The sequence below is a fragment of the Podarcis cretensis genome (assembly GCF_951804945.1).
Source record: "Podarcis cretensis genome assembly, chromosome: 14".
NCBI classification, from domain to species: Eukaryota; Metazoa; Chordata; class Lepidosauria; order Squamata; family Lacertidae; genus Podarcis; species Podarcis cretensis.
This window is the reverse complement of record NC_137183.1, coordinates 39,185,234-39,197,585: the sequence shown is the minus strand read 5'-3', so window position 1 is coordinate 39,197,585 and position 12,352 is coordinate 39,185,234. Positions and strand designations below refer to the sequence as shown.

General features: G+C 43.5%; 1 protein-coding gene across 1 annotated transcript; it reads right to left on the bottom strand.

Annotated features, from left to right (window-relative positions):
* Nucleotides 1-2,561: 2,561 nt before the first annotated feature.
* LOC307202465 (uncharacterized protein) lies at nucleotides 2,562-12,024 on the bottom strand (the record flags this gene model as incomplete). Its single annotated transcript, XM_079952463.1, has 3 exons — nucleotides 2,562-3,480; nucleotides 7,589-7,626; nucleotides 11,689-12,024. The coding sequence occupies 2 exons, from the start codon at nucleotides 12,022-12,024 to the stop codon at nucleotides 7,621-7,623; spliced, it is 342 nt and encodes a 113-aa protein (XP_079808589.1). The 3' UTR covers nucleotides 2,562-3,480; nucleotides 7,589-7,620.
* Nucleotides 12,025-12,352: the final 328 nt, after the last annotated feature.

The following is a 12,352-nucleotide window of genomic DNA, read 5'->3' as shown; positions in this document are numbered from 1 at the left end:
CGACATCCCCCCACAAAGAATCCTGGGAGCTGTAGTTTTCCCCCTCACTGAGCTACAATTCTCAGCACTTTTAACAAACCACGGTTCCCAGATTTCTATGGGGAAATCATGATGTACCTTAAATGCATAGTGTGTGTACACAGGCAAAAAACAAACACCGCCTCTCCCATCGCCAAGGCAACCCCTCCAGTCAAAGAAAAAGCCACAAAAAAAGCTCAGCTTTTAAAATAAAAGTTCCAGAGGGGGAAGCAGGCAGAAGTATAAAACCTGATATTCAGAAACACAGCTGCTTCCAACTGTGGAGACGGAGCGTAGCCAGCATGGCAGGGAGCCAACTGACAATCTTATCCTCCAAAAATTTGTCCAATCCTTTTAAAGCCACCCAACTTAGTGGCCATCACTGCATCTTCTGGGAGCGAGTTCCATAGTCTAACTATGAACTTATATGAAGAAGTACTTTCCGTCATTTCATATTGTAATTATGGATGCTTATAGTTTGTTCTATTGTTCAATTTATCCATCAGTATGAGGTCCCAAAATTTTGTCCATTGAATTTCATAAAGGTCGCTTTCTAGAGGCTGCAAATAGTTTGCAATGGTGAGCTGTGCCACCATCATGATACCATCAAGGTATTTTTGGAAAAGGTCCAAAGCATCAGAGTTAAAAAGTGACAAAAGGGCAGGTTTAGGGTCGAAAGGAATGGTTTGGTTGTTAATCAGACCCACCTCTCAAAACACCTTGGTCCAAAAACAATGCACTCAAGGACACTCCCACCACAAGAGAATAAGTGTCCTCACAATTCATCCAACACAATGCTGCATTATTGCTGTTTATCTTGCTCAAAAGGAGCAGGTCATATACCTCTGGTAGAGAGTCTTAATAGCAATTGATTGCAGAGGTATACCTAAATGGTGCTTTGTCCCAGATCATGCAATGTCCTCTATGTGTACACCCACATCTGCAAGGGACGCGGGTGGTGCGGTTGTCTAAACCACCGAGCCTCTTGGGCTTGCTTATCAGAAGGTTCGAATTCATGTGGCGGGGTGCGCTCCCGTTGCTCTGTCCCAGCTTCTGCCAACCTAGACGTTTGAAAGCATACCAGTGCAAGTAGATAAATAGGTACCGCTGGGGCGGGAAGGTAAACAGCATTTCCATGCACTCTGGCTTCCATCACAGTGTTCTGTTGCACCAGAAGCAGTTTAGTTGGCCACATAACCCAGAAAGCAGTCTTTGGACAAATACCAGCTCCCTCGGCCTGAAGCGAGATGAGTGCTGCACCCCATAGTCCAGAGATCATTTACCTTTACCTTACACCCAAATCCCTTTCCCACTGGGCTTTCAAGCCTGTCAAGAACACTGTCGACACAGAAATTAAGGTTTTATAAATGTATAAGTTAACGTCCAATAACACCTGCATGATGGCCATGTAGTGCAGGTGTGGGGAACCTTTGACCCTCCAGACATTGCTCAACTACATCTCCCATCAGCCCCTGCCAGCATGTCCAACAGCGATGGATTTGTGGTTCAGCAACATCTGGAGGGCCAAAGGTTCTCCATGCCTAGTGCAGAGACCTTCCACTGCTTCTGGCAGCCTTTCCCAGAGCCATCTGAGGATGTCTGGGACTGAACCTGGAACGTTCTGCATAGAAGACGTGTTCTCTACCATTGAGCTGTGGTGCTTCTGCCGTTTGACAAGCGTTATGATGATTTGGGGACTGATTCGTTCTACCTACCCCTACCTCAGGTGCCATGTGCTGCTAGCTAGCAGGTTTAACTAACCCATCTTCAGTGGTGCTTGTTACTTCACACATAGCAAGGTGCTAACAACTAGTGGCCAAGGAGGAAGAGAGACTTCCTGTTAGCTGTATGAAAAAATCTCAGCATCTTATGAGGAAAGGCTACTTGCGGACATGTTGTAAGAGCAGGAAGTTAGCTCATGATGAGCAATCTGGACTGGAGTTATTTTAGCAAACATAGCAACTCCAAGACAAAGAAAGAAAACTCTGGGAGCTAAATGGATGAGGAAGACACACTGATAGATAGTATGGTCTGGACCAGCTTGTACAAATACCTCCAGCTAAGGCTTTGTGTAACTTATACTAGGATAGCTCAGATAAATAGGAACATAAAGGTAAAGGTAAAGGTACCCCTGCCCGTACGGGCCAGTCTTAACAGACTCTGGGGTTGTGCGCCCATCTCACTTAAGAGGCCAGGGGCCAGCTCTGTCCGGAGACACTTCCGGGTCACGTGGCCAGCGTGACATCGCTGCTCTGGCCAGAGCCAGAGCCAGAGCCACACACGGAAACGCCGTTTACCTTCCCGCTGGTAAGCGGTCCCTATTTATCTACTTGCACCCGGAGGTGCTTTCGAACTGCTAGGTTGGCAGGCGCTGGGACCGAGCAGCGGGAGCGCACCCCGCCGCAGGGATTCGAACTGCCGACCTTTCGATCGGCAAGCCCTAGGTGCTGAGGCTTTAACCCACAGCGCCACCTGCGTCCCCAAATAGGAACATAACTGGCCCCAAAGCAGCTTGTACAAAAATTTGGAGTCACACACAACTATCTGCTTACTGCAGAAGCTTTATTTGGTTCAGGAAGGAACTGCTGCTGGGGGGGGGGGGGTTTCAAAGGGTTGCACAGGGGACAGCAGAGAACCTGACTGGCCTCGTACAAAGCTGCTGAAATGCAGGACTTGTCATGCCACACGAGGATTTAAAAATGAAAAATGAAAACACCCAGCTACGCACACAGAGAGCATATTCATTATTTCGTAGCAAACCAGGGACATGTAAACTTTTCAGCCGGAAGGTCGTATTCCCTTCTGAGCAAGGGGGGGAGGGGGGAGTGCTACTGGTAGGCGGGGCCAGAAGCAAAAATGTAAACTTTTACACATGCTTCCACATTCTGCTTCCAGCCATCATCAGAGTTCAAGGGTGCATTTCTAGCCAGGTGAAAACAACCAGATGAGGGGCAAGGCCTGAGAAGAGAAAATGTTTAGAGAATTCCAATGGACAGGACGGTTGCATTTGCCTCCCATCCCCAGGCCTGAAGTTCACCCCCATTCTGAAGATTATTTTTCTCTATCTCTTTCTTTCTCTCGCACACACTTTCCAGTAGCAGTCTGACAGTCACAGGGACACAGTAGGCACCTCTATGTCTAGGGAGTTTCCAGGGAACCATATTGTTGTGAGCACAGGTGGGACAGAGTTTAAGCCTGCAGCTATAAAAAACACCTAGGCGGGAAAGAGGAATTTGTTCAGCAAAGTCAGAGAACAGCGAGGGCACTTAACAGCCTCAGGAGCAGCATATTTGCCTTTAGTGAATAACCTAACAGTTAGGTCAAAATCACAGTTTCTGTTAGAGGAAGTGGGAAGAGCAAAGAAACATCCTGTTGTTTTCCTTTCTTTGAAAGCCTCTTCCTTCTGGAGAAGGTGTGTGAGATTTGCTTCAAGCGTCTACCAGTGCACAGTGGGAACCGAACCTGTTGAGAAACAAGGAGAACATTCAGTCAGGAGGGAGAGGAATGGAGGACACAAAGCTGCAGCTGGAGCAGAATGTAGCAGCTAAATTGCTGATGGGGACAGATGGACAGCAGCACACAGCACCGCTGCTGAAATACGTGTACCGAATAAATGAACCTATGCTGCCAATTCTTGTAATAGACCAGTATAAAGTAAGCAGCACATAAGTGGCACACAAAACGCTACCAAACCATTCTACATTCTAAATCTTATATTAATAATCCAAAAATTGAGAGAGCTATGCACAAGATCTACTACAGAATCCACAAACAGAAAACTCATTCAAATTGTGTCCAAAAGGAAGATCCAGTCTTTAAAGTTCCTTTAGTCAGGCTCCTGTAGATATCAACGAGGATAAGTTTGATCAAACGAAGTGTCGGTGATGTTATGTGGACCAGATGCCCATATGCTACTGGGATCCGTTCAAGGTTCTTCTGTTGATATACAAAGCCCTGAACAACTTGTGCCCAGGATACCTTAAAGTTGCTGAGATTATCCAGGGGAGTATTATCCCCTGTGTTCCAGGGGCTAACTGGCCTCAACCAGGAGCCAGACATTTAGTAACAGCGATCCTATAAGATGATAAGCAGATCCTGCTGAATCAGACTAATGGCCCAACAGGAGTCCAGCATCCTGTTCGCACAGTGGCCCACAAGCAGGACCTGAGCTGTGGAACACTCTTCCAAAAGAGACTCATTGGGCACCCTCGCTTTTGACTCCCAGGAGTCTCCTGAGGACTTTTATATGCTGGCAGACCTTTGCAGCTGTTTTGTTTTTATTATTGATTAGCCGGTCACCTTAACAATTCTGCATTAAAAATAAATAACAATAAATTGTGTTTTACGTTGTAACATGGTACACTGCCTTGGTGTGATATGATATGGAAATATAGAAACACTTTTATAAACAACACAAACACCTATTTCCTTAGAGGATCACTTGGATCACTTGAAAAGCAAGGCCCTGATTGGCCAGTTGTTAGTGGCAGTCCAATTAAGAACGGGACAGCTAGTGTCACTTCTAGGTGGGGGCTGCCTGAAGGCAGACTGAGCCCAGTGAGGCAGTGCTCTGTTCATCTTAATAAGCCAGTCTCCACTGGCTGGGTCTGACTCCCTCATGACCTGCTTTTAAGCAGGCATTTAATAGAGTCATGTCCCAGCAGATGCTTTGTAATTAAGGCTTTTTGCTCCTGTGATAACAACAACTAGAAAAGGCTCCCTTCTCTCCTCCTATAAGCCAGAACTGGGCATACAGAATGTACATGCTTGCCCAGTTGGGTCTCGATTAGCTCCAAATATATTCTGGCTTGGGGTGTCTAGGGTCTTTGGCAGGGGTCTTTTCTCTACCACGATAGATCCTTTAGTACTGCACTTAAGACCTGCATGCCGGCCATGTTCTTTACCACTCTACAACATCTCCCTTGTCTCCCACAATGGCTGTAGTTGCACACAAACCATAGTTTGGTGTGATGTGCACAAGCTGGAATGACAACTAGGTAGACCTAGCCTCCTGTATTCCCCCCTTCCTTATTCCAGTGCCATACCAGAGGAGGACTTGGGAAGCTTTTCCCATGTTGTCTGGACCTACAAACTGTGGTTGCACATTAAACCAACTTTAATCAATGTTTTCTAAAGTTAGCTTTTTTAACTCACCACAATTCCCCTGGGGGCAATCTGTGCTTAACAAAAACAGAAGTGAAACCTTCTAAGCTTCCCCCAAAAGACAGAAGCAGAGAGGGGACGCACGCACCCCCAAGGACTTGATTTGGGCTTGTTTCAGCTTATTTATAAATATATTTGTATACCACAATTTCATTTAAAAAAAAACAACAACAAAGCAATTTACAGCAATCTTTCATAAACAATAAAAACCAGTAAAACAGAAAAAAAGATATCCAACTAACAGTGGCAGGTGTTTAGCTTAATTGTCTGCATAAGCCTGGTGTCAAATAAAACCTTTCAGCAAATGTTTAAACGTCAGTATGGAAGACACCTGCTGAATCTCTATTGGAATAGCATTTCCTAGGGCTGCATCAGGAAAGAAAAAGAAAAAAAGAGGGGGGCGGGTAGAAGAGGCAAAGTATCTTTCTAGGTGGGGAACTGGGTCTCCCATATTATTGTGTCCAAATCTGAGACACATCAGTGGCCTCAAAACTATCAGCCAGTATGTAATCACGTTTCTAAAAAGTTGGTCTATGCAGCCTGGCGTAATAATAAGGGGAAGGGGTGGAATCAGATGCATTGTCAAAACTGCATATAAAATGTGTTTATTAAGGTAATTTGACACTAAAATGCTGGTGAATTTTCATGAGGATTAAAAAAAAATTAAACACAAATTACTGCAAAATGTGAAGAACTGAATTCTATGGGATAACCAGCCTGATATAACCAACATGCAAATTTATGTTTAATACATGAAGGGGTTAAGACCATAGAGTAAGCTGTCCTGCCAGGCTTAGCTCACTTTGGGACGGACTAGATCAGGCATAGGAAAACTCCGGCCCTCCAGATGTTTTGAAACTACAATTCCCATCATCCCTAGCTAACAGGACCACTGGTCAGGGTTGATGGGAATTGTAGTCTCAAAACATCTGGAGGACTGGAGTTTGCCTGTGCCTGGACTAGATAATAAAGCCTTTGTTCCTCTCCCAGTCTACTCTATGAACTCAGCATGTGAAGAGGCTAAGCTGTCCCTATTGAGTTCCTATACCACTAATTTAGGAATTTTCACCATTTTGCAACTAAGCCAAGTTTTACTGCTTGTGCAACTTTTCTGACTGATGTATGGAAAAGCATATGAATCTGACCTTTGGAGAGTTTTAAGTAAACCATTTTTAACTTACCAAACGTGGTCTTTTTCTATGCTAGGAGAAGGACGTTTTAGAATTCAGAAGGGCATATTTTAAAGGTCTAATAGCCTCTATTTCCACATTTGCTGCATATTTTGTGATTTTAAATCTCTGCTGGGGTTCTCTCACCAAACACTACTTGTCCCAAACCTGGATCTTTGCATCCAGGAAGTCTCCTTTCTATATCCCTATTTTTTCCTTGAACCAACAAATTCAAGTCTGACAAAATTAGAAACTGAGAGAACCAAAAGTTACTGATCCTTTCATCCTTAGAAGCAACTCAGTTTATGGTTGAGTGTAAAGCTGTATCCATAAGCGCCACATACCAAATATTTTAAAAAATATATTTTTTATGAAAGGCTTTTTTGTGTAACAAAACAAACAGATAAACAGGGAAAGGTACATCTATTGTCTCAACTTTCAATTCTTGGTCTTTTTCGGTTTGTTTACATTTAGTGAGAGACACTTTTGTCATAGGCTTCTTGCAGTTGATTGAGGGGGGGGGAGAGAGATGGGGGCACTGTTCTTTCATTCTGTTGCCTACTGTTAGTGTAGGGGTTTGTGTATGGATCACATGGGTAGGACCTTTGCTTATGCATTTGTTTATTTTTATTGATAATGTGAGATATCGGGGGGGCGGGCGTTTCCTGAACTTTGTTGGTTGCATTCAGTTGATTGCAGTGTAAGCAACACAGCAAGTTGAGCAGAGGAGGACTTATAAAAGATTTGTGTATGTGTGTGCCACTGCCTTAAGGAGTTCATATTTTATGATGTGGTGTTCCCCCCCCCCACTTGCTTTTCACGGTAAGACGTCCAAATCCTTGATGGCTGTTGTGTTGGCACCTCCCTCAGTGTTTGTTAGAAGGGAACAAAGAAGTGAAAGGGTATAGCAGAGATGCTTCCAGCAGGTTCCATAGTACATATTTTGTACACACAAGAGTTGGTGCCTCTAGACTCCACTATTTCACAAGGAGAAGTCAAATGTATACCAGAAATTAAGGTTTGCACAATTAAAGTGCTTTGTCACCCTAGTGCAACAAATGCACCATGAGGAGAGGGAAATATTTTTTGCTGCTAGGAAAGGGATGGGGAAATGCGCTGAAAAATGCAACAAATGATTAAATGGAAAGATGCCCCACAAGCAAATCAGGTTGGATGCTCAACAAACAGGTCAGTTGAAGGAGCCTAGCAGCCCCAAATGAAAATCAGAACATGCTCACCATATGCTGCTGTCTAAAATTCACCAGTCATTTCAGACCTGCAAAGGAAAAAAGAACAGGTTATTTTGCACTACCCTAGGGTAGTGGGTGTTGCTGGAGAAGACTCTTGAGACATCTTGAGGTGTGAGACTCCAAAGGATTTAACCCATACTAGACAGAAACTTAACTATGAATGAAAGCTGGAGGTGGATGGGAACCTGCTACTCCTCAGAACCATCCCTTTATTTCTTGCTGGCCTTTGCAGACATTAATCCCAAGCCAGTGTCTTCTAAATATTTACCAAACAAAACCAGAAAGGCTTAAACGATTTTTATAAGGCTCTATAAAAATCCATTCTGAAGGAAATCAGCCCTGAGTGCTCACTGGAAGGACAGATCCTGAAGCTGAGGCTCCAATACTTTGGCCACCTCATGAGAAGAGAAGACTCCCTGGAAAAGACCCTGATGCTGGGAAAGATGGAGAACACAAGGAGAAGGGGGCGACAGAGGACGAGATGGTTGGATAGTGTTCTCGAAGCTACCAGCATGAGTTTGACCAAACTGCGGGAGGCAGTGGAAGACAGGAGTGCCTGGCGTGCTCTGGTCCATGGGGTCACAAAGAGTCAGACACAACTAAACGACTAAACAACAACAACAAAAGGTTAGTGGGGTGTATGTGCATGCATGTATGGTCACGGTAAAGGTAAAGGACCCCTGGATGGTGAAGTCCAGTCAGACTTGACTATGGAGTGTGGCGCTCATCTTGCTTCAGGCAGAGGATGGATGTACTTAGCCATTGCCTCATTGTGGTTAAGTTCACCATGCAGTGGGTGGTGTCAAAACCATGCGAGATACTAAAAAGATAGGGAGAACACAGGCAGGTGGTAAGCCACATTTTCAAAATGTTTCTCAGGTGCCAAATGCATAGCAACGGCATTAGCTTGACCTATTTTGATTCTAGGCCCAAAAAGAATTTATGAAGCGCCATGCCAAATATCATATCCGATCGCAACAGGGTAGTCCAGCGTTCCTGCGAAAGGTTAACTGTAATTCAATGCTGCAGGGCGTGAACTGCACCTTTCAAAGACCCTGGGAAAATTGAGAACTCAATAGGTTTTCTTTGCAGCCCAGGGAAAACATAAATTGGCTTTTTATTCACTTGGATTTAACTGAGTCTAGGCATCTTGCATTTTATATTGTGTTGCAACTCACTTTGAGACATTGTGTGTCTAAAGTGCTGAATAAAACAAACATATAAATCCCAGCCAGCTAGTTTTGCCGTTTTCCAGCACATTCCATTCCATTCCTCCAACCCCATCCCACCCCAATTTGCAGGGTCCCCCCCCCGCCATCTGTGCACCCAATGAACATTGAGTCAGTGATCACAGACTGGTTGTGGTTTAGGATTTCACCCCATATTTTTTTTGTTTTTACTTCTGCAAATGTTTCTCTTGTGTAATGGGCTATGTACGCAACGGCCCCTCACAGCTGAAGCCTAGAAATTGAGGGGAAACATTGACTTCTTGTTCCTGTAATTCTTGGGCAAAGGATCCCATCTCTGCAAACATCCCCCCCCCCCCCGCAAGGATGTATCATCTGACAGATGAGGTAATCATTAGGCATGGAAAACACTGTAAGACTTTACGGGAAAGAAAATAGACACAAGCTTGCAAAACAAGATGCACAAATAGAAGCATGGAAAAAGTCCAGGGGACTCCACCCAAATTAAGCAGAAAGAGCACAGATATCTGCTGGGGCATACTCAACAAGAAATAAGGCATTTTGCTAAAATAAATGAGTTTCAGCATTCTGATTCCTTGCTGTGCCTTTCCTTCAAATAAAAGAGAGAAGAAACCCTAAAAAGAACACTCTTAAAAACTCTAAATTAAACATACATTTATATTGGGTGCCAGTGTGTCCAAAGTGAATTCTTAGGGGCTTAGGAATTATGGAAACAACCCAGAAAGGATGACCAGAATTATTAGCCCCATATTGCAGAGTGGGAGAGGAAAAAGGTTGTCGTCTAAGGCTGCATTCACACAGCAGTTTATTCCTTTTTCACATTTGCCTGTTAATTTCCCCATTATAATTTGAGCTTTCACATGATGCAAATGCCACTTCCAGAAATACAGGAGAATATAGTGCCAGTTTAGTGCATATTTCGTGTTACATACTTGCGTCCAAATAAAATCCGTTTGCAAATAACATGGAAATGAGTGGGATAAGTGTGAATTTCAAAGGATGCCTATGTTTCAGCATCTCCAGCTGGGAAAGTCGTCTGCCTGAATGAGCTACTGCCAGTCAGTGTCAGCAATAATAAACTAGATGGACCAATGGTCTAATTCAGTACATAGACAGCTTTCTATGTACTTTTATTCATATATGTTCATTATACTTATATGAACCTGACATTTATTTAATCAGATTTATCGGCACTGAATTTGTTGAAAGTTTTTGCCATCTGAAGCTCTTAAATGTCAGCTTGAAATACACTCCTGGAGTGACCAGAGTGAAAGTAAAAACAGGATGCATTTAGTTGTTGTTATTATTAGTTGTTAAAAGTACATACCGCCTTTCATCTGAAGATCACAGGGCAGTTAGACACACAGAGGAACATTTCATCAGGCGCTTGTTATTGGGGGTTGAGAAAAACTGTCCCTATCCTGAAGAAACTCTTGTGTTGACCAAGCTACTGGAAGTGGTGGGGAGCACAGCTGTGCTGGCTGAGGTTGATGGGAATTGTAGTTCAAAGGATTTAGAGGGCATCATGCTGAGGAAGACGAGGGCTATATCATGTGGGCTATATCATATTTTTGTTCTGAGACATAGCTTGGCTTTTAGAGAAAGAAGTGACACCCGAAACCATTTACTGGAGCTAAAACTGGACTTGAAAAGCTCACTCAGCAAATTAAGTAGACACAGAAATGCAAACATGTTACTAATGCTGCCAAGTCATGGGGTGGACGAAAATCAATATTTTTTATTTTATTTTATTTGTATTTTTAATGAGATTTCAATTGGAGGTGTTTTTTTGAACAGGGAATTTATATTAAATAATAACTTGGTTAATATTAAACAGCTTTATTGTAAACAGCTCAGTGTTACAGTTACTCTCTAAACCAAATCAGTCAGTGGCCTCTACCAGATATTTCAGTTAAAGGAGGCTTTTCTGTCTGTGTTAATTGGAAAAAAAAGAACACAATTTGATCATTCCCTCCAATAAGAATATCTACATCCTACTTTATTTATTGGTTTTGGAATTACACCTTTGTTTAGGAAATATATGAAGAATATTATCAATCTGAAAACCAACCAATCAGTATAAATCAATTATTTAAATCAGCCTTCCCTCCCCCCCCCCTTGATGGTGTAAGCCATGATTTAAATCAATCTAGCCCACCAAGTCACAATACGCTTTATTTCAAATGTAAACTAAATGCAGCGTAAGAGTAAGTGTAAATGTCAAAGTGGCAGAGCGGTTAGTGTGCTAGACTGGGAGCTCGGAAGCCAAGGTTCGCTCAGCCATGAAGCCTACTGGGTGACTTTAGGCCAATCACTGTCTCTCAGCCCCACCTACCCCACAGGGCTGTTGTGAGGATAAAAAGTATACATGTGTTAGTCAGGCTAACAACATTTCTGGTGTAGTTAAACCAGGTTTAAGAGGTAACTGATCTGTATCAATTGATCCTGTGATCAACCGCCACACCCTAAGGGCCTACTGGTTGAATTCCTTGGTCATGCTGAAACCGATACTAGGGGTGTTGATTCCATACAGCCCAACACTATACAGTGGTACCTCGGGTTACATACGCTTCAGGTTACAGACGCTTCAGGTTACAGACTCCGCTAACCCAGACATAGTACCTCGGGTTAAGAACTTTGCTTCAGGATGAGAACAGAAATTGTGCAGCGGCGGCACAGCAGCGGAAGGAGGCCCCATTAACTAAAGTGGTGCTTCAGGTTAAGAACAGTTTCAGGTTAAGAACAGACCTCCAGAATGAATTAAGTTCTTAACCTGTGGTACCACTGTACCCTATGTATCCAGAGCACAGCCATTGCAGCCCAAAGGCTTCATATTGTTGGGGCACATCTCAGCATAATTTCTGGGCCTTATTACAGTACCTGAATTCTCCTCTGACTCAGCTGAGGCTGGGATTCTCCTAGCTCCTTTCCTGCTGGGTCTTTCTGATGGGCAGAGGTATTGTACTCATGATGGGGTTCCCTCTTCCGTGCATCAGCATGGAACAAGATGCTGGTTAGTCGCTTCAGGGATGCTTCCATTTCCTCCTCAGTGCATTCCATACGACTTCCAGAACTGCTAGAGTAGGATGAGGTTGAAGCAGAGGCACTTGGGGTCTCTGTCTCTTTCCTGATTTCATCATCTGGCTTCTGCTTCATCAAAATAACGATGATGGCAAACAGAACCATACACAAAAAGACGACCCAAACTTCATCCATCTCAGTTATCGGGTACCAGGAGCAGTAGATACTTTAGATATTGCCACGGTAGACCTAAACTAGTGCTGGGTATGGTAGATGTTTTACGTACTTCAAATGGTACCGTTTTCAGGGTCCAGACAAACCAAAGCACTTATTTCAGCAAGAAGCACTAAAACCCAGCCCGGAAATTAGTATTCTGGAACATTTAATTTAGAACTCTTAAAAAAACATTTCCTTCACGTAAATGTCATTCAGCAGTTGATAGCAGAAGCAAAGCTATTATTTTGAGCACAGGTGAAATATAACAATTACTTCATTTTTGAACAGAGGCTTAGTTTCACAATTA